This window comes from Balaenoptera physalus, assembly GCF_965194825.1.
Source record: "Balaenoptera physalus genome assembly, chromosome: 2".
Lineage (NCBI taxonomy): Eukaryota > Metazoa > Chordata > Mammalia > Artiodactyla > Balaenopteridae > Balaenoptera > Balaenoptera physalus.
In genome coordinates this window covers 127,240,551-127,264,059 of record NC_138883.1, presented here as the reverse complement: position 1 = coordinate 127,264,059, position 23,509 = coordinate 127,240,551, and the positions used below count along the sequence as shown (strand labels likewise).

Sequence of the window (23,509 nt, the reverse complement as noted above, 5' to 3'; positions counted from 1 at the left end):
CCCTAATACATATCCCAGCATCTAGCCCACTCAATAGTTTGAAAACTGCGTGGTTATTGAATTACAAGAGGAAGTTTGACTGTCATTATTAAGTATGTATTCAACCCTAATCAAATGAATCATTTCTGCAAAAGAGATACTATATAAATTAATAACATTATATGTTCAAATATTTAATGTACTAAAATATGATGTTTTAAAAGAAAAATCCACATAAAACATCTTTGTACTTGGGGAGGAAATTAAGTATGCCTTTGCCCAGAAGGAGGGAGCTTTGTTTCATGAGTGCATTTTAAAGAAATAACTGAGTTAGTTCACCTCAACAAATAATTATTCCATTTCTGCCATGACTCAGCAAATAGGCTTTAGAAAAAATATTTCGATCCCCTTACAACTCAAAAGAAAATGAAGTAAAACTTTATTACTCACTGTGATTTCTAACCATAACAATGGCGTGCTACATTATAATTCATAGCACCTTGTGTTCAAGATTTTTCACTAATGTCCCTGGGAGACTGGTACTTGACAAATAAATTAGCCCAAGTTAAAATATAGGAAAACTGATGTTCAAGAATGAAAATGATTTGACCAAATTTACACAGTAAAGCTAGAAAAGACAGAAATTAATCCACAAGGTTCCTGACAAATGGGAAACCCTGATATATTTTTTGACAAAGATTTTAAAAACTAATATTTTTAAGCTTTATTTAAATGATTATTTTCCATACTTTTATATATTAATGTTATAAGGGTTGTTACACAGTGTGTAGCTGTTGGGATGACAAACAATGTCTACTGTGCCTGTCCACGGCATCTGTGTCATTCCTTCCCTTACCTCCTGGTATTAATTGCCTGTACATTCTTTTTTTTTAAATTTAATTAATTAATTAATTAATTTATTTATTTATTTTTGGTTGCATTGGGTCTTCGTTGCTACACACAATCTTTCTCTAGTTGCGGCCAGTGGGGGGCTACTCTTCCTTGCAGTGCGTGGGCTTCTCATTGCAGTGGCTTCTCTTGTTGCAGAGCACAGGCTGTAGGCACGCAGGCTCAGCAGTTTGTGGCTCGCGGGCTCTAGAGCACAGGCTCAATAGTTGTGGTGCATGGGCTTAGTTGCGCCACGGCATGTGGGATCTTCCCGGAACAGGACTCAGACCCATGTCCCCTGCATTGGCAGGTGGATTCTTAACCACTGTGCCACCAGGGATGTCCCTATGGGCTGTACATTCTTGATGAGCAGTGCGTTTATGCAAGTTTCTAAAAACGGATGTCAGGATTGGAGGCCGCCAAATTCTTAATCCAGGGACCGAGAATTGATTCATCCAATGTCTAGAAATTCTTAATGGCAAGAAATGTGCCTCTGCCTTCCAGTCCATCCTGCATTTTGCTGACAAATTAGTAGCCATGCAACACTCTTTGGTTTTTTTATTTTTTATTGACGTATAGTTGATTTACTATGTTGTGTTAGTTTCTGGTGTACAGCAAAGTGATTCAGTTATATATTTATACTTTTTCATATTTTTTCCATTATGGTTCATTACAGGATATTGAATATAGTTCCCTGTGCTATACAGTAGGACTGTATGTAGTAGTGTGTATCTCTTAAGCCCAGACTCCTAATTAGTCCCTCCCTTACCCCCTTTCCACTTTAGTAACCATAAGTGTGTTTTCTATGTCTGTAAGTCTATTTCTGTTTTGTAAATAAGTTCACTTGTATCATATTGTAGATTCCACATGTAAGTGATATCATATGGTGTTTGTCTTTCTCTGTCTGACTTCATTTAGTATGATAATCTCTAGGTCCACCTATGTTGCTACAAATGGCATTATTTCATTCTTCTTTATGGCTGAGTAATATTCCATTGTGTGTGTGTGTGTGTATAGATATATAGATATCTATAGATAGATATAGATAGATGATAGATAGATAGATAGATAGATAGATAGATAGATAGATAGATAGATAGATAACCATGTCTTCTTTATCCATTCATCTGTGGACAGATGGACATTTAGGTTGCTTCCATGTCTTGGCTATTATAAATAGTGGTCATGCAACACTGTTTTCATGAAGCAACTTTTCAGCTCCAGAACCTGTGATGACTTGCCTTTGCCTGCAGCAGCAAGGAATCCAGTCTCCTTCACCGTGGATCCAAGTCTAGCTCTAACCTCTCCTCTTCAGTTTAGCTCACAAACATCCCCAACACAAAGCTTTGTTTTAGTTGCTGCATTCAGCTCTTCTCTCCTCCACTCACTCCTGCATGCTGCCTAAAGACTTTTGCTCCTATTACAGCCCACATTTGATGTATTCTCTTCCTCTTTTTTCTATTCATATCCAGTACATTCATCAATGAACAGTTGAAACACCAACACCTCTGACTGGCCTTCCTTGAGCATCTCTGCCAATTATCCTTTTCCTTTGAAAAGCTTCGAGTCACAGTCTGACTGTATCATTCCTCTATCAATTGTCATGTTATTACTCTCACTCTCTTATATATCTGGCATTCATTTAAAATCTTCTGAATTAATTCATTTGTTCATAACCATATGTTCAGGATTCCCACCAAATACTGAAACCTCAATTACAGATTCTGCTTGAAAGTCAAACAGAGAAGAGAAAAAAGAAAGCTTTCATTAGATCCATGGTATATCATTCGCTATTTAAATCCACTGGATTTCTTGGAAAGTCCTGAATCTATTACTAATATTCCTTCTTGATTCAGAGCTATATTTTTTAAGGAAAGAGTTTATAAAGTGAATACTCAGATCATTCTTTAGCACCTACAGTCTATAGAATTAAGCCAAACCTGAAAACATGCGTGGGGAAGTCTTTCCAAGAAGGAAAAGGGAGACCAGATTAAAGAGGAACAATGAAAGAAGGGAGCAGCTTGCTGTCACCTAGATGTGAGATTACCTGATGTTTCATTTCTGCTTTAACCCTACAAATAAAGTATGTTTTTACTGCACAGATTTCTAATTTAAAGTGTGATCTACTTTTCTATGACTCATTAGTGGTTTATGGTTGAATTTCAGGAAATACTGAAAATGTATTTTTAAAAATAAGTGCAAGTTGAGATTAGTCTTTGAAATTCTTTTGACTGAAACCTGAAAAGATATTGTCCTTCTATACAAGCTTTGGGAATCGTGTAAGAAATTTTTACTGAACTTAGCTTTTAAACCTGTTCTAGATAAGCAAGCCATAATTATTTAAATGTTGAAAACGTCTTTCAAAAAAACTTAGCAAAGCAAATATTATATCATTATTTTCTGCTTACTGAAATTAAGCCAGTGACTCAAGCAGAATCTCAATAAAGGAAATATTCTTTTATCTAATTTCTAATTCTTTTATCTAATTTCTACTTAGTTAAACATAATAAATATACATGTGTTGCTGAAGTATTTGGGATGTGCCAGAAATATCAAGCTGAATGACCTTAAAGCAAACAGATCTCAATTCTTTAAGAAATATGTGAAAATTTTGCGTAAATTGTCAAACATCAGTTGGTGAACCTTCTAATAGATTGTAATTAATTAAAGCAGACACTCCTAGGAAGATTTAGAATTTTTCTCATGCTTTATTTTTAATACAAAGACTTATAGATTTTTATGACTTTAAGGATAATTTTTATAACTTTCCTGTATATGTATATACAGAAAAATATTTAAAATATAAATATAGTACTAAGTGAATTATCAGAAAATGAAAATCGTGTAACTGCCATCAGGTCAAAAAGTAGAATGCTGTGGGCACTCCCAAGATCCACACTATGACCCCTCCTAATATCTTTTTTTTTTTTTTTTAAACATCTTTATTGAAGTATAATTGCCTTACAATGGTGTGTTAGCTTCTGCTTTATAACAAAGTGAATCAGTTATACATATACAATATGTTCCCATATCTCGTCCCTCTTGCATCTCCCTCCCTCCCACCCTCCCCATCCCACCCCTGTAGGTGGTCACAAAGCACCGAGCTGATCTCCCTGTGCTATGCGGCTGCTTCCCACTAGCTATCTATTTTACATTTGGTAGTGTATATATGTCCATGACATTCTCTTACCCTGTCACATCTCACCCCACCCCCTCCCCATATCCTCAAGTCCATTCTCTAGTAGGTCTGTGTCTTTATTCCCGTCTTGCCACTAGGTTCTTCATGGCCTTTTTTTTTTTTTCCTTAGATTCCGTATATATGTGTTAGCATACTGTATTTGTTTTTCTCTTTCTGACTTACTTCACTCTGTATGACAGAATCTAACTCCATCCACCTCATTACAAATACCTCCATTTCATTTCTTTTTATGGCTGAGTAATATTCCATTGTATATATGTGCTACATCTTCTTTATCCATTCATCTGTCGATGGACATTTAGGTTGCTTCCATGTCCTGGCTATTGTAAATAGAGCTGCAATGAACATTTTGGTACATGACTCTTTTTGACCTATGGTTTTCTCAGGGTATATGCCCAGTAGTGGGATTGCTGGGTCATATGGTAGTTCTATTTGTAGTTTTTTAAGGAACATCCATACTGTTCTCCATAGTGGCTGTATCAATTTACATTCCCACCAACAGTGCAAGAGTGTTCCCTTTCCTCCACACCCTCTCCAGCATTTATTGTTTCTAGATTTTTTGATGATGGCCATTCTGATCGGTGTGAGATGATATCTCATTGTAGTTTTGATTTGCATTTCTCTAATGATTAATGATGTTGAGCATTCTTTCATGTGTCTGTTGGCAATCTGTATATCTTCTTTGGAGAAATGTCTATTTAGGTCTTCTACCCATTTTTGAATTGGGTTGTTCGTTTTTTTGTTATTGAGCTGCATGAGCTGCTTGTAAATCTTGGAGATTAATCCTTTGTCAGTTGCTTCATTTGCAAATATTTTCTCCCATTCTGAGGGTTGTCTTTTGGTCTTGTTTATGGTTTCCTTTGCTGTGCAAAAGCTTTTAAGTTTCATTAGGTCCCATTTGTTTATTTGTGTTCTTATTTCCATTTCTCTGGGAGCTGGGTCAAAAAGAATCTTGCTGTGATGTCTGTCATAGAGTGTTCTGCCTATGTTTTCCTCTAAGAGTTTGATAGTTTCTGGCCTTACACTTAGGTCTTTAATCCATTTTGAGTTTATTTTTTTGCATGGTGTCAGGGAGTGTTCTAATTTCATACTTTTACATGTATCTGTCCAATTTTCCCAGCACCACTTATTGAAGAGGCTGTCTTTTCTCCACTGTATATGCTTGCCTCCTTTATCAAAGATAAGGTGACCATATGTGTGTGGGTTTATCTCTGGGCTTTCTATCCTGTTCCATTGATCTATATTTCTGTTTTTGTGCCAGTACCAAACTGTCTTGATTACTGTAGCTTTGTAATATAGTCTGAAGTGAGGGAGCCTGATTCCCCCAACTCCATTTTTCGTTCTCAGGATTGCTTTGGCTATTCGGGGTATTTTGTGTTTCCATACAAATTGTGAAATTTTTTGTTCTAGTTCTGTGAAAAATGCCAGTGGTAGTTTGATAGGGATTGCACTGAATCTGTAGATTGCTTTGGGTAGTAGAGTCATTTTCACAATGTTGATTCTTCCAATCCAGGAACATGGTATATCTCTCCTTCTATTTGTATCATCTTTAATTTCTTTCATCAGTGTCTTATAATTTTCTGCATACAGGTCTTTTGTCTCCTTAGGTAGGTTTATTCCTAGATATTTTATTCTTTTTGTTGCAATGGTAAACGGGAGTGTTTTCTTAATTTCACTTTCAGATTTTTCGTCATTAGTGTATAGAAATGCAAGAGATTTCTGTGCGTTAATTTTGTATCCTGCTACTTTACCAAATTCATTGATTAGCTCTAGGAGTTTTCTGGTAGCATCTTTAGGATTCTGTATGTATAGTATCATGTCATCTGCAAATAGTGACAGCTTTACTTCTTCTTTTCCGATTTGGATTCCTTTTATTTCTTTTTCTTCTCTGATTGCTGTGGCTAACACTTCCAAAACTATGTTGAATAATAGTGGTGAGAGTGGGCAACCTTGTCTTGTTCCTGATCTTAGTGGAAATGGTTTCAGTTTTTCACCATTGAGGACAATGTTGGCTGTGGGTTTGTCATATATGGCCTTTATTATGTTGAGGAAAGTTCCCTCTATGCCTACTTTCTGCAGAGCTTTTATCAGAAATGGGTGTTGAATTTTGTCGAAAGCTTTCTCTGCATCTATTGAGATGATCATATGGTTTTTCTCCTTCAATTTGTTAATATGGTGTATCACATTGATTGATTTGCATATATTGAAGAATCCTTGCATTCCTGGGATAAACCCCACTTGATCATGGTGTATGATCCTTTTAATGTGCTGTTGGATTCTGTTTGCTAGTATTTTGTTGAGGATTTTTGCATCTATGTTCATCAGTGATATTGGCCTGTAGTTTTCTTTCTTTGTGACATCTTTGTCTGGTTTTGGTATCAGCGTGATGGTGGCCTCGTAGAATGAGTTTCGGAGTGTTCCTCCCTCTGCAATATTTTGGAAGAGTTTGAGAAGGATAGGTGTTAGCTCTTCTCTAAATGTTTGATAGAATTCACCTGTGAAGCCATCTGGTCCTGGGCTTTTGTTTGTTGGAAGGTTTTTAATCACAGTTTCAATTTCAGTGCTTGTGATTGGTCTGTTCATATTTTCTATTTCTTCCTGGTTCAGTCTCGGCAGTTTGTGCATTTCTAAGAATCTGTCCATTTCTTCCAGGTTGTCCATTTTATTCGCATAGAGTTGCTTGTTCAATTTCAGTGCTTGTGATTGGTCTGTTCATATTTTCTATTTCTTCCTGGTTCAGTCTCGGCAGTTTGTGCATTTCTAAGAATCTGTCCATTTCTTCCAGGTTGTCCATTTTATTCGCATAGAGTTGCTTGTAGTAATCTCTCATGATCTTTTGTATTTCTGCAGTGTCAGTGGTTACTTCTCCTTTTTCATTTCTAATTCTATTGATTTGAGTGTTCTCCCTTTTTCTCTTGATGAGTCTGGCTAATGGTTTATCAATTTTGTTTATCTTCTTAAAGAACCAGCTTTTAGTTTCATTGATTTTTGCTATTGTTTCCTTCCTTTCTTTTTCATTTATTTCTGACCTGATTTTTATAATTTCTTTCCTTCTGCTGGCTTTGGGATTTTTTTGTTCTTCTTTCTCTAATTGCTTTAGGTGCAAGGTTAGGTTGTTTATTCGAGATGTTTCCTGTTTCTTGAGGTAGGCTTGTATTGCTATAAACTTCCCTCTTAGCACTGCTTTTGCTGCGTCCCATAGGTTTTGGGTCATCGTGTCTCCATTGTCATTTGTTTCTAGGTATTTTTTGATTTCCCCTTTGATTTCTTCAGTGATCACTTCGTTATTAAGTAGTGTATTGTGTATCCTCCATGTGTTTGTATTCTTTACAGATCTTTTCCTGTAATTGATATCTAGTCTCATAGCGTTGTGGTCGGAAAAGATACTTGATACGCTTTCAATTTTCTTAAATTTACCAAGGCTTGATTTGTGACCCAAGATATGATCTATCCTGGAGAATGTTCCATGAGCACTTGAGAAAAATGCGTATTCTGTTGTTTTTGGGTGGAATGTCCTATAAATATCAATTAAGTCCATCTTGTTTAATGTATCATTTAAAGCTTGTGTTTCCTTATTTATTTTCATTTTGGATGATCTGTCCATTGGTGAAAGTGGGGTGTTAAAGTCCCCTACTATGATTGTGTTGCTGTTGATTTCCCCTTTTATGGCTGTTAGTATTTGCCTTATGGATTGAGGTGCTCCTATGTTGGGTGCATAAATATTTACAATTGTTATACCTTCCTCTTGGATCGATCCCTTGATCATTATATAGTGTCCTTCTTTGTCTCTTGTAATAGTCTTTATTTTAAAGTCTATTTTGTCTGATATGAGAATTGCTACTCCAGCTTTCTTTTGATTTCCATTTGCATGGAATATCTTTTTCCATCCCCTCACTTTCAGTCTGTATGTGTCTCTAGGTCTGAAGTGGGTCTCTTGTAGACAGCATATATATGGGTCTTGTTTTTGTATCCATTCAGCCAGCCTGTGTCTTTTGGTGGGAGCATTTAATCCATTTTCATTCAAGGTAATTATCGATATGTATGTTCCTATTCCCATTTTCTTAAATGTTTTGGGTTTGTTATTGTAGGTGTTTTCCTTCTCTTGTGTTTCTTGCCTAGAGAAGTTCCTTTAGCATTTGTTGTAAAGCTGGTTTGGTGGTGCTGAACTCTCTCAGTTTTTGCTTGTCTGTAAAGGTTTTAATTTCTCCATCACATCTGAATGAGATCCTTGCTGGGTAGAGTAATCTTGGTTGTAGGTTTTTCTCCTTCATAACTTTAAGTATATCCTGCCACTCCCTTCTGGCTTGCAGAGTTTCTGGTGAAAGATCAGATGTTAACCTTATGGGGATTCCCTTGTGTGTTATTTGTTGTTTTTCCCTTGCTGCTTTTAATATGTTTTCCTTATATTTAATTTTTGACAGTTTGATTAATATGTGTCTTGGCATGTTTCTCCTTGGGTTTATCCTGTATGGGACTCTCTGTGCTTCCAGGACTTGATTAACTATTTCCTTTCCCATATTAGGGAAGTTTTCAACTATAATCTCTTCAAATATTTTCTCAGTCCCTTTCTTTTTCTCTTCTTCTGGGACCCCTATAATTCGAATGTTGGTGCATTTAATGTTGTCCCAGAGGTCTCTGAGACTGTCCTCAGTTCTTTTCATTCTTTTTTCTTTATCCTGCTCTGCAGTAGTTATTTCCACCATTTTATCTTCCAGGTCACTTATCCTTTCTTCTGCCTCAGTTATTCTGCTATTGATCCCATCTAGAGTATTTTTAATTTCATTTATTGTGTTTTTCATCATTGCTTGGTTCCTCTTTAGTTCTTCTATGTCCTTGTTAAATGTTTCTTTCATTTTGTCTATTCTATTTCCAAGATTTTGGATCATCCTTACTATCATTATTCTGAATTCTTTTTCAGGTAGATTACCTATTTCCTCTTCATTTGTTAAGTCTGGTGTGTTTTGACCCTGCTCCTTCATCTGCTGTGTGTTTTTCTATCATCTCATTTTGCTTATCTTACTGTGTTTCGGGTCTCCTTTTCACAGGCTGCAGGTTCGTAGTTCCCATTGTTTTTGGTATCTGTCCCCAGTGGCTAAGGTTGGTTCAGTGGGTTGTGTAGGCTTCCTGGTGGAGGGAACTAGTGCCTGAGTTCTGGTGGATGAGGCTGGATCTTGTCTTTCTGGTGGGCACGTCCACGTCAGGTGGTGTATTTTGGGGTGTCTGTGGCCTTATTATGATTTTAGGCAGACTCTCTGCTAATGGATGGGGCTGTGTTCCTGTCTTGCTAGTTGTTTGGCATAGGGTGTCCAGCACTGTAGCTTGCTGGTCGTTGAGTGAAGCTGGGTCTTGATGTTGAGATGGAGATCTCTGAGAGATTGTTGCCGTTTGGTATTACGTGGAGCTGGGAGGTCTCTTGTGGACCAGTGTCCTGAAGTTGGCTCTCACACCTCAGAGGCATGGCCCTGATGCCTGGCTGGAGCACCAAGAGACTTTCGTCCATACGACTCAGAGTAAAAGGGAGAAAAAATAGAAAGAAAGAAAGAAAGAAAGAGGCTATAATATAGTGAAGTAAAATAAAGCTATTATAAAGCAAAGCTATATAGACAAAATCTCACCCAGAAGCATATACATATACACTCACAAAAAAAAGGAAAAGGGGAAAAATTAATATATCCTGCTCCCAAAGTCCACCTCTTGAATTTGGGATGATTAGTTGTCTACTCAGGTATTCAACAGATGCAGGCACATCAAGTTGTTTGTGGAGTTTTAATGCTGCTTCTGAGGCTGCTGGGAGAGATTTCCCCTTCTCTTCTCTGTTCGCACAGCTCCTGGGGTTCAGCTTTGGATTTGGACCCGCCTCTGCATGTAGGTCGCCTGAGGGCGTCTATTCCTCACCCAGACAGGACAGGGTTAAAGGAGCAGCTGTTTCGGGGGCTCTGGCTCACCCAGGCCGCAGGGAGGGAGGGGTACAGAGGAGGCGGGGTGAGCCTGCGGCGGCAGAGGCCGGTGTGACGTTGCACCAGCCTGAGGCGCACAGTGCGTTCTCCCGGGGAAGTTGTCCCTGGATCACGGGACTCTGGCAGTGGCGGGCTGTACAGGCTACCGGGAGGGGCGGTGTGGAGAGTGACCTGTGCTCACACACAGGCTTTTTGGTGGTGGCAGCAACAGCCCCAGCGTCTCATGCCCGTCTCTGTGGTCCGCGCTGATCGCCGCGGCTCGCGCCCGTCTCTGGAGTTCGTTTAGGCGGCGCTCTGTATCCCCTCTCCTTGCGCGCCGCGAAACAAAGAGGCAAGAAAAAGTCTCTTGCCTCTTCGGCAGCTGCAGACTTTTTCCCGGTCTCCCTCCCAGCCAGCTGTGCTGCGCTAACCCCTTCAGGCTGTATTCACGCCGCCAGCCCCAGTCCTCTCCCTGTGATCCGACCGAAGCTGAGCCTCAGCTCCCAGCCCCGCCCGCCCCGGCGGGTGAGCAGACAAGCCTCTCTTGGGCTGGTGAGCGCTGCTCGGCGCCGAGCCTCTGTGCGGGAGTCTCTCCGTTTTTTCCTCTGCACCCCTGTTGCTGTGGGGTCCGCACTGATAGCCGCGGCTCACGCCCGTCTCTGGAGTTTGTTTAGGCGGCGCTCTGAATCCCCTCTCCTCATGCACCAGGAAACAAAGAGGGAAGAAAAAGTCTCTTGCCTCTTCGGCAGCTGCAGACTTTTTCCTAGACTCCCTCCCGGCTAGCTGTGGTGCACTAACCCCTTCAGGCTGTGTTCACGCCGCCAACCCCAGTCCTCTCCCTGCCGCCAACCCCAGTCCTCTCCCTGCAATCCGACCGAAGCCCGAGCCTCAGCTCCCAGCCCCCGCCCACCCCGGCGGGTGAGCAGACAAGCCTCTCTTGGGCTGGTGAGTGCTGCTTGGCGCCGAGCCTCTGTGCGGGAATCTCTCCGCTTTGCCCTCCGCACCCCTGTGGCTGTGCTCTCCTCCGTGGCTCCGAAGCTTCCCCCCTCTGCCACCCGCAGTCTGTGCCCGCGAAGGGGCTTCCTAGTGCGTGGAAATCTTTCCTCCTTCACGGCTCCCTCCCACTGGTGCAGGTCCCGTCCCTATTCTTTTGTCTCTGTTATTTCTTTTTTCTTTTGCCCTACCCAAGTACGGGGGGAGTTTCTTGCCTTTTTGGAGGTCGGACGTTTTCTGCCAGCGTTCAGTGGGTGTTCTGTAGGAGCAGTTCCACGTGTAGATGTATTTCTACTGTATCTGTGGGAAGGAAGGTGATCTCCGCGTCTTACTCTTCTGCCATCTTCTCTCCTCCCCTCCTAATTTCTTTACATTCCTCCTTCTGAACGGAAACCACTATCTTGTTACAGTATAGTTAATTTTGTGTTTTTGAACTTTATTGAATGGGATAGTAGAGTTTAAATTATTTTGTGACTACCTTCTTTAACTGAACATTATGTTTGTGAAATCCATCAGTATCGCTATGGTTCATTTATTTTCCTTGCTATACTACTGTGTAAATACACCACAATTTATTTTTCCAGTCTACTGCAGGTGGAGATTATGAGTAATGCCTCTGTGAACATTCTTCTACTTGTTTTTTTGTGAATAAATGCTCACATAAATGTTGAGAATATGCTTAAAAGTGTAATTATGAATGTTCAAGCTTAATGATTATGCCAACCTGTTTTCCAAAGTGGTTTTACTAACTTACATTCATAGCAGTAATGCCTGAGTGTTCCTTTCGCCCCAAAACGACCTTGCTAATATTTCACATGGAAGTCACCTGTCGGGTGTTGGGTGATGTCTTGTGGTTTTAACTTCCATTTCTCTGAGTGCTAGTGGGACTGAGCACCTTTCCCTAATGGCTCTTTGGAGATCCTCTTTTGTGAATTACCTATGCAAGTCTTTTTTTGTGAATTTCCTGTCAGTAATTTATTGAAGTTATTTATAAATTCTGGATGCAAACTTTTACAGGTTATAATGTGTTACAAAAGTGTATTTTTTACATTGAGACCTACAGTCCACCTGGAATTCATTTTTTGGTGAAAGGTGTGAAAGTTTTATTATTTTACACAGCATCATTGCTCTTGCAGCAACACCTTTGTCATAAATTGTTTGTATGTGCATGGATCTGTTTTTGGACTTTGTATTCTGTGCCATGGGTTTATTTATCCATCTTTGTACACTTCCCTCACTGTGTGGATTACTGTAGCTTTTAAGTAGAACAGATCCTTCCTTCCCTTTCTTTTTATTTACTGCTGATGATTATTTTGGGCCCTTTACATTTCCATAAAACTTTTATAATCAAATCATTAATTTTCATTTAAAAAATGGTTTGGCTTTTTATTGGGAATGTATTTGTTAATTTAGTGAAAAGTGACCTTGTTATAATTCTTTCAATCTGTATATATTTTATCTCTCATTTTGGTCTTCTTTAATTTGTCTCAATAACATTTAGAGTTTTCTGTGTAGAAAACTTGCACATCTTTGTTAAACTTTTCTATATGTTTGATATTTTCTGATGTTATTATAGATGGTAAAATTTTCTTAACATAATTTCTTATTTGTTGCTGGTACATAAGAACACAATGATTTTGTATTGAACAACCTTGCTAAAGTATTTATTCTGTTAATTTATCTGAGATGGTATTTTTACCTATTCCCGAGCATTGGAGGGGCCTTTGTACATTTGGATTCCATATTTCCTCATTCTGACTTATATATGCTATTGTCATTATGTATTATAATTTTATATATATTTTAAACCCTTTACCATATTATTATTGTTATTAGATGCAGGAAATTTTCACTTAGATGTAATTATAAATAATCCTCTTTTCTTTGTTATTCATTCTTTCCTTTACCACCAAGTCTATCTGTGAATGTTTCCTTCTGCCTAAAGAAGAATATTTTAAAAATATTTTCTTTAGTGTGAGTCTCCTGGTCAAATTTCTTCTAGGGTTTTTTTTTTTTTTTAAACAACCTGTGTATGACTTTATATCATATTTATTCTTATAGGATAAATTTCCTGGTTACAGAAAGATAGGTTGGCATTTTTTCTTTTTCCATTTGAAGATATGACTTCATTTTCCCTGGTGTCCATTGTTTCTATTAAGAAGAGAGTTGTCGGTCTAATTGGTGCTACTTTCAAATTAATCTGTTTTTCCTCCCCCTCCAGATCCTTTTATAATTTTTCTCTTTGTTTTGATTTCACTGGCATTTATGATGTACCAAGATATAATTTTCTCTCTAATTATTCTTCTTGGAGTTTGTAGATCTTCTTGAATCTTTGGCTTGAGGTCTTTCAGCAGTTTTAGAGCTCTGTCAGCCACCATTGCTTTTCCTCCATTTTCTCTCTGCTTTTCTCCTTCTAGGGTTCTAATTTCAATTCTGACAATTCCAACATTGGATCTTGTCACTATATCTTCTATATATCTCACCTTGCTTTCTGAATTTTTTATTTTCTCTTCATGCTTCACTCTGGAAATTTTCTTCTGGTTTATCTTTCAGTTCAACAATTCTTTCTTCATCTGTGTCTAATCTGCTACTATTGTACATGGGAAAATTATAGATATAATTCAAAATCTATGATGATGTTTTCTTTCTTCTGAGAGAATTTATGCTTGCCTCTGTCAGGCATCTAGAGGCATTAGCAATCCAGAACAAGCTTCCTTTACTTTCTGGGATTTGGGTAATGCTGAGTTCAGATTCATTCCTTGCACTTGCTTGAATCCTTCTGATTTATCTTTACATCTTGGACAGAGCTCTTTGGAATCCCTATTTGATGGTGTCTATCTCCAGTTTTTGCTCCCTTTGTTCCATGAGTCTGTCAGATGTTCTACTTAGCTTCTCATCTTTCTGTTATAGAAACTACAGCTATCTGAAACATGAAGCTCACCTCTCCCAGTTTACTTTTTCTCCCAAACCTTGGCCCATATTCTTACTGGCTTGTTATCCCTCCAGTGCCTATAAGGAGATGTATTTATGTTTTGTCCATTTTTCCCAGTTGTTTCCAATAGAAGGGTTACCTATTCCACAATACTCAAACACCATAGCTTATTTTTCACTTGTCTTAATTTTTTCAGAAAAATTTACAGTTATTTAAATATTTAATTCTTATTTAGCTTGGACTATTAATTACATGAGAGTAAAAAGGAAGAAAATTTGGGATACATTTTTTATAATCACAGTTCAGTAAATATAAATCATTTAATTCTGTATGTTTCTGATAACATTATAGAGAGGAAACACTTATCCATAATAGTGTACTATTGAGGAAAGTGCTGTAAAGCTCAAAGTCAGGAGATCTGAGTCCTTGGTTGCAACAATATGGAGCTGTGAAAATGTGAGCAAAGCACTTCAATGGCAGATAGTAAGAGGATTAGGTTAAAAGAAATACTGTGTTAAATTTATTTCAACCATCATATCCAGCTAACAATCAAAGAGCCCTTTAAATATCACTCTGGACACAGGATCACTTCATTGGGACTTCAGCTTTTGTACTGGTCTTGAATGTACTTCTGCTGACCCACAAAATTTGGTATATAAGGTTTTTGCCAAATCTGAAATTTACTCCTAACTTTTTCATTTTCTTTGAGCCAAAAGACTGAGATTTTTGATAAATTCATGGAGAACAAGTTACTTAATATGCCCCTTTAATTATGTGATGTTTTTATTTCTCTCCTTTTTTTCCGGGGTACATTTGGACTGATACATTCTGACTTCATTTCAAAATACTTCTGCCAAGATTAGAAGAAAGAATAAGAAAAGGATCTAAAAATAAATGATGATGATACATTTCTGTTAAGATACCTGAATTTTCTATTCTTCAAAAATCAACTTTCAAAATACTATTTTGCTTTTCAATTATGATTATGAAACAAATTACAAAATTTTTAAAAGTCTGCATGCCACACCCTTAATACATGCACTTAATTTTCTCTAGACCCAACACAGCCAAAAATAAATAAATTAATTAATTAAAAAAAAAATATGCTCAGTGGTAAAAATGCTTAGATTACAGAATCTTGAGCACAGAAGTCACCATAGAGGAGAGAAAGGAAAGGAAGAAGGAACTTGCTTTTATTGAGTGTGTATTTGCGGCCAGATAGTATGTTTGGTACTTGATATGAATGAATTAAGCCATTTAATTTCCAGTAAAGTACACATGGTAGGTATTCTTTTTCTTATGACAGAGTTGTTAAAATGTAATTTACATACCATAAAATTTAAGCATTTAAAGTATATAATTCAATTGTTTTTAGTGTATTTACAGAGTTTTGTAATCATGACCACAATCAATTTCCAAATATTTTCATCACCCCAGAAACCCTGTGCTCATTAGCAGTCACTCCCCATTTCCCCCAATCTGCCAACCCTAACCCTGGGTAACCACTAATCTAATTTCTGTTTCTATGGATTTGCCTATTCTGTACATTTCATGTGAATGGAATCATACACTATATGGTCCTATATGTCTGGCTTCTTTCACTCAGCATGATATTTTCAAGGTTCATCCTTGTTGTAGCATTTATCAATACTTCATTCCTTTTTATTGCTGAATAATATTCCATTGTATGACTATATCATGTTTTGTTTAACCATACATAAAGTTGATGAATGTTGGGCTGTTTCCACCTTTAGGTCATCAGGAGTAAAGCTGCTATGAACATTCATGCACACGTTTTTCTGTGGACATCATAAGTTGTCATTTGCATTACATATGTACTTAGGATTGCAATTGCTGGGTCATACGATAACTATGTTTAACCTTTTGAGGAACTGCCAAACTGTTTTTTAAAGTGGCTGTACCATTTAAGTTCTATAAGCAATCATGAGGGTTCTAATTTATCCACATCCTTACCAACATGTGTTATTGTCTCTCTTTTTTATTGTAGTCATCCTAATAGTATGAAATGGCATCTCATTGTGGTTTTGACTTACATTCCCTTAATGAGTAAGATGTTGAGCATCTTTTATGTACTTACTAGACACTGGTTTTATCTTCTTTGGAGAAATATCTATTCAAGTCCTTTGCCCATTTTTAAATTGGGCTGTTTGTATTTTTTGTAAACCTTCTTTATATATTCTAGATACAAGTTCTTCATCAGATACATGATTTGCAAATATTTTCTCCCTTTCTGTGGACTGTATTTTCATTTTCTTGATGGTTTCCTTTGCAGAATAATAGTTTGTAATCAATGGAGTATAATTTATATTTTTTCTTTTTTCACTTGTGATGTTCTTGCCCTAATTTTACACACAAGGAAACTAAGGATCTGAGAGGAAAGCCAGCTTCCTAAAGGAATATCCCAAATAAACCCTGAGCCTGAACCTGGATCACTCAGATGCCTCTGCTCTTTACTTCAGAGTCATAGGATAGAACATTCTGGCTTTACTATGGAGGATCAGAAAGAGAATCATTGCCTGGTTGAGACAGTCTTTGAAAAAGTTTTGTTTTACCTCTTTCTCTCTTTCCTATTTCATATCTCTCCTTTCCTTTATGGAATTTTTGAACATATATTAATTAAGGTGACTAGCAATGCAGGTGAGAAAATTAGGAACACCATTTTGAACTTTAGGTTGTATTGTAAAGTAAAAAAGGTAGATATCGAATGAGACAGCATCATAAAGACCCCAAGAGCAGCACCGAGCTCACAAAGCTTCCTAGGCAATTGTGGGAGAGCCCCCACGGTGGCTGCCTTGGAGGGGGACAGGTATATGTACATAGGCCAGCTCTGCTGCAGTTGCTAAAATATCAGCTTGTTACTTTGTAGATACATTTGAGTGGCTCACGCAAAGGTGACATGATACTCTGCATCCACATTTTTATGAGTTCTTCAACAATATTAATGCCTTAGAAAGTGCTATTAATTGAGGCTGGATGAGAGATCCAGAGCCTTGTTTCTGGCCACAACTTTTAGTGCATCTGGGGAGAAAGGGTTGAGATCAGCATCTTCGATAGATAGTTTTGCCAAGGAAGCCCTGAACCAGAACAGTGCACTTGTATTTAGGGACTGTACCTTTGTCTTTTTACTCAGCATCTATTTGTGGACCTGTCCCCATCTGCACTGGCACACAGACTTTAGGGCTTCTGTGCCTTTCTGTTGTAATTTGTAAGCTTCTATTGCTCTTTTGAAGGTTATGTCTTGGTGCAGCTGACTCACTACTTCTCAACTTTAAACTATCAGCCACTCATTATGATCATTTGAGGAGTTTCTCCATAGATACAGGATACATCAGGACATCTGTTGTACCAGTGTCAGTACTTTATCTAACAGAGCTACACAAAGACTCTATGTGTTCTTGAAGATGCACACCAAATGGCAAAAGTCTTTGCCTAGAAGAATGGGTCTTGACACCTCTGAAGATTCTTGTGTTTATTAACATTCTGAGGTCTCTGTCTCATGGTATCTTGAAAGGCTTTTCTTCATTTGGCCCCGGTGGATCTTTTACCTTGAAGGCTATTCTGCTTCTCTGCCTGTAAAGACTCTTATTCAACCAGTAGTATCTCAGTTCAGATACCGTGAAACCTTTCTTAAATCTTGTCCCCTAGAATATCCAGTGTAGCCCTTACCTCTGGTTTACGGAGGCCGGTTCTGTATGAGTCTCTCTGACAGATTAGGAGCTAGTTGAGAGCATAGACTATCCTCTTATTCATCTTTGTTGTTTCCTCCACTAACTCCCACCTGTGGGATTAGGAGATTGGGATTGGGGGGGCGGCACATGGTGAATGCCTAAAAATTTTGTTGATTTGAAGGTATATTTCATATTTAAGAAATAGAATGTATTTACTAAACAAATACATAAGAAAATAGTATATTTTCTTAATTCTATGTTCTGTGTTAATGAGTACCTTGGTGAATACATAGTTTTGAAATCTGAGTAATATTCCCTTTCTCAGGGTCACTAATGACCTTCCAAGTGTTTGACTATGCAAGTGTATCATTGGTCCCCATGTTGCCTGGGGCAAGTATTCTCAAAAGAGTATCAGTTGTACTTCATTGCATAAGTATCAATATTTGCCTTGTAGGGAAGAGTTCTCCTAAAGAAGATGTACTTTGGAAAAAGTTAAGAAAGTTGACTCAGAAAATGGAAAGTTGGGGAATATGGTAGATTGCATTATCATTCAAAAAATATTTGTTGCTTTTCCCTAGGAGAGGACTGAACTGTCCTACTCCAGGGACATAAAGATTGACAGTGAGACTTGCTCTGGACAATGAAATGTGATGGGAAGTATGTGTGGCACTTCTTCCACAGTGTCCAGCTGTCTTCCAGATAGAGGAAGCTAAGTGGCTATGGAGCACAAGAAAGAAAAAAAAAATCTTTGTTGTAAAGCTACTGAGATTTGAGGGGTCTTTTGCTACTACAACATGAGCCAGTCTATCCTGATGGAATAAAACAGCATTCCAAGTAGAGTGGATATAGTGACAAATATCTGGAGCATAAAATAGCAAATGACAAGTAAAGGCATGAGATTGCCATGAAACTGCAAACTAAGATCTGATTTTGAAGTTACTTCAGTAAAAATGTTCAAGTTGTGGGCTTCCCTGGTGGTGCAGTGGTTAAGAATCTGCCTGCCAATGCAGGGGACACGGGTTCAAACCCTGGTCTGGGAAGATCCCACATGCCGCAGAGCAACTAAGCCCATGCACCACAACTACTGAGCCTGTGCTCTAGGGCCCGTGTGCCACAACTACTGAGCCCGCGTGCCACAGCTACTGAAGCCCGTGTGCCTAGAGACCATGCTCCGCAACAAGAGAAGCCACCGCAATGAGAAGCCCGTGCACCGCAACTAGAGAAAGCCCGTGCGCAGCAACAAAAACCCAACGCAGCCAAAATAAATAGATAAATAAATAAAATAAATGTATTAAAAAAAAATGTTGAAGTTGCTATGGGATTTCAAACTAATATTTAATAGAAGTACTGACTGTTTTGAGTATTAAACTTGCTAAAGAGTCACATAAATAAACCAAATATGCCTGTTTTCATTCTCTCAGTACACAGATGCATTTATTAATAGCCAGAGATGGTTTAGACGTTTAACTAGGCATGACAGTATATGAAAAATACAGTACCTCACAAACTCTGCCTAGGGGTATGTACAGCTTACTAAGGAAGATCTTACCTTGGTAAATATTAATAATTATAACTTTAAAGAGGAAAGAAAATAAGAAGGTACTTACTTACACTTGGAGGGAAGAAAAAGAAAGGATTTATGGAAGATGTGGCATTTGACCAAGGCCTTGAAGTATGGTTAAAGGAAGACATTTCTTAATGGGAGAACAGTGGGTGTGAATCAGCAGAGGCAAGAAATATGGACAATTATTTTGAGGCAATGAGGATACTTCTTGGCTAGAAAATGTTATGCTTAATGCAGAGACATGGTGGAAAATAAAACTAACATTAAATTGGGAAAACATTTTGGAGAAACTAAAATTCCCGGATGACTATTTTGACCTTTATGCGAAGCCTTCAAAGTTGTTGAACACGGGATGACCGTGCTTTTGAAACATATGGGGTTGGGGACCCAGAGATGTCAAAGCCCAGGCAGGGCTCTGACTTGGCTCATGGGCACATCATGTCTATGGACATGTCCATGTCCATGTCCATAGACATGGAATGTACTATAAAACAACAGAGTGTATCAAATCTATGTCAGCAGAAGCTTTATTTCATAGATGTGTTGGAAAACTTGGTTAGTTGTTTGTGGAACAAAAACCAACATGCATGTTCACTTCATATCAAATTGCCAACCCTCAAAATAGGTTTGTGGTTAGCTCTCTATTGTGAACTTATCTAAACCTAAAAACAGGTTTTAAAAATCACAGGGAAAAAAATAAAATGGATAGACTCAACTACATACAAAAACTTGTTTTTATATGTCCCCCACTTTATCCTATTCAAGTTTTTAAACAAATAACCGGGAAAATGCTTGCAGAGGATACAAGCAAGGATTAGTATCAAAAGAACTTAAATGAATAGGTAAAAACAGTAAGAGGAACAAAAAATGAGAAAGATGAATGAATAGTATAATTAGATTATTTATAAAGTTAAAATCGGGAAAAACAAACATTTAGGAAGTGATCAATTAAAGAAAGTGGTTGAAAGGACAAATTTTCCCAAGGAAATTAACAAAAGTTATTTTTAAGAAATATTATGTAATATTGTTATGTTTATAAAATGAGATAGGCACTTCTATAAAGTACTCATAGTGGCATGTATGCTTGTGTGGTTCTTTTGCAAAGTAATTTGGGAATATGTATCAAAAGCCTTCAACATTGGCTTAGCAATTCCTCTTTTGGCACATTCATCCTAAGGCAATAAGTTTAAACCTAACGAAAGGGCTCTACTCAAAGGTATCCCTAAGAATATTACTTAAAGTTTTGTAAAAATGGAAATACCCTAAATTTATCGCATTCAGGAAAATGTATTTATAAACTATAGAATACATGTGTATGTATTTGATGGAAAATTAGGAAAAATTTAAAATTGTATTTATAAGTAATTTGTAATAAGGACGAAAATGTTTATGCTATGGTGACAATACGATATATGCATTTGATCAGAGTTATATAAAAGAAACTATACACACAGGCACATAAAAGATTGGAGGAAATTTCTAGATTGTCAGCTTTTAAATGCTGGGTCCATTAGGCGATTTCTTTTCTCCTTTATATAATTTGGCTGAAAATGTGGTTGATGCTAAAGTAGGAGCCTAGAGGTTAAAGTCTTTCATCTACTACGTAGAAGAAACAGTCATACGAATGAATCAGACTGGAAAAGGGATAGAATATAGGGACAAAACCAGAAAGGGATATGGAGTAAAGTCAGGAAAATGCATATACTTGGAAAAGGGATAGAATATAGGGACAAAACCAGAAAGGGATGTGGAGTAAAGTCAGGAAAATGCATATACTTTGAGGCAGGAGGAGAACAGGAGCCTCTCAGGCTTGGAGTAGGAGGAAGGCAAGAAAAGTGAGGCCTCCTGAAGCTTTGGGTGGAAGAATCTCAGGAACAGAGCACCACCCATCAGTGAAGGCAGGAGGGGAAGAGGCAAGGAAGTTGATGATTAGAGAAGGTTGACCTTCCAGCAACCTCAGTTGAGTCCAGAAAATTAAGAACTGAGAAGTTTGAAACTGATAAAGTGGACTGTTGAAATGGACAGGAGGAAATGGAAGCCACACTTGCCTTGCTCCAAGAAAAACAAAATCAAACAGAAAAGGCAAATATATAGCTATAGGTGGCATAAGCAGTGGGCTTTTTTCTCACTCTGCACTGGCAGTGGTGGTGGGGTTCAAGGCTGTCTAAGTGGGATATGCACATCAGGAGGTTAGCACTGGGATTCAAATACAGGAAAGCAGACTGGGTGCTTCTCCTCAGCTCTCCTTGATGCCTTTCCTGTGGTTGGAACAGAGCATCTCAGAGTACACTCCTGCCCTCTGTGCCTCTCCAGCTCTTGGGTGGGGGTCCCTGAGCTATCCCAGGTGGTCCAGGGTCAGTGCCTCAAACATCTGTGCACTGTTGCTCTAGATGGGCTGACAGGGGATGACTGATAAAAACCATTTTGCTCAGTAAAGCCTTGAGCCAAATCTCTCCTATCTACAATGGAGAAGGGGACCATTAGTTGAAAACTAAATGAGATATTTGGCACTATTCTGTGTTCGAAGCTAAAGGCTTCCCCCAAAGTTTTCTCAGGGACATTTCTCAGCTGAGTATTTAACCTTAGAAGAGTATCCTCATCATGACCTCATACATAGACTGAAAATCATTCCTCTCCCAAGTTCTCGATGGGTACCATTAGGCGTGTGGAAGCAGATTGCCTGGTTGTGGACCACCCCTCCGTTCTGGACTTTTTAAATGCATGCTGTTGATCCCTGGAAGTCAAAGCAAACTCTTTGTCTGCTGTGTCTGATCTCCAGTGTAACTCCTGTTTATTTACCATAGGTGCCTACCCTCGGCTCTCACTGAGCTTTCGGTTGAAGAGAAACATTGGATACTTCATTCTCCAGACCTACATGCCCTCTATCCTAATTACAATTCTCTCATGGGTATCCTTCTGGATCAATTATGATGCATCTGCGGCTAGAGTTGCCCTTGGTATGTGCTATTTTTAAATGATACCTAAAATGTAAAGTCACCATATCATTACAATATTAAGGGAGTTCAAAGACTATAGTTCAACTACAATTTTTTGACATCGTGACACCAGTCTTGCCCATATAGTCACTTTTTATCTTGAAACACTAATTTCATGCATGATTCTCTTGATGTGTTAATTTAATTATAAGGCTCAAATGTGAATTTTCATGTCCATGAAAGGGAAAATATGCTTGCCGAATATTTGCATAATAAAACTATTTTTGACACTAATTTTAAAGCAAGCGTTAACATCTCCTGTTCAAAATTATTCTATGGCCCAGAAAGAAGACTTGATTAATTGTGCATTCTTTTTTAAGTCAGAAAAATAGTCAAATGTTATACCATATAATTGGAATTACACAAATTAATGAGCATTAAAATGTGATATTGAATTCTGAGTGGTTCCCAAAAACTCTAGTGATCTCTTCTGGCCATTGGTCACTTGACAACTGGATTATTAGCTGATGTACAATATACATTATACGTTCCAGTATGATTTCTAATATTTTTTGATTATTAAGGGAAGGCTTATATTTTCAGAAACATTATTTTCTACTGAACTAATTATTATGAAACTGCATGGACAAAATAATTATTTAAATACATTTTAGGTAAGTAGTGAGCTTTTAGAGCTGAAGAGCAATTGTCCAGTTTATCCCTTCTTTGGGTAGGGTTGAATTTAATTCCTGGGAGTGAAGTCATCAATAATACCTTTCAAAATTGATGGGAAAGAATTACAACACATCTGCTGGTAAGCCTGCAGAGAAGCATAAGAATTCAGGGATCTGGTTGTCCCTCTTTCTTACTTTTTCTATTTGCCATCTCTTCCCAGGAATATAAGTTGCTTAGCATCATGCTTCCAGGAGAATGTGTGTACATGTGCGTAAGTGGACGTCTGGTTTAGACGCAAAGACAGGTGACTCGCACTGATTCAAGATTAGATTTCTTTTCTCATGAAATAACATTTAACAGTGACTTATTTTTTTCTAATGACATAACATTTAACAGTGACTTAAGAAACTTAGGTAGTTATTTCTAAAGTGTTAGGTGAATGTAAAAACACTTTGAGCAGAATAAGGTATCAAAAAATCAAAAGTGCTGTTAATCTATTTCTAATGGGCTTGGTAAAGGAAAAATCTCTCGAAAAAACCTTCAGGATTTTTTACCACCTGCAGAGGTTACCCTGTGACATCAGTCCTTTCTGTAGGTTTTGCCCTTTTTTGTTATGTTACTAGATTGCTCTTTGTTAAACTATTTTCTCTTCTCACCTGGAAAATTCACAGCTAAAATGAATTTGCTAGGGCAGATCCAAATTTCGTGGAGCTGCTAG

At 37.9% G+C, this 23,509-nt stretch overlaps 1 protein-coding gene across 2 annotated transcripts in view; it reads left to right on the top strand.

Annotated features, from left to right (window-relative positions):
* Nucleotides 1-23,509, top strand: part of GABRB3 (gamma-aminobutyric acid type A receptor subunit beta3) — a 250,372-nt gene that overhangs the window by 209,259 nt on the left and 17,604 nt on the right. For both annotated transcript variants that reach the window (XM_082450222.1, XM_082450221.1), the window contains exon 7: nt 21,985-22,137. In XM_082450222.1, the coding sequence (XP_082306348.1) occupies nt 21,985-22,137 (153 nt within the window). The remainder of the gene's footprint in view (nt 1-21,984; nt 22,138-23,509) is intronic.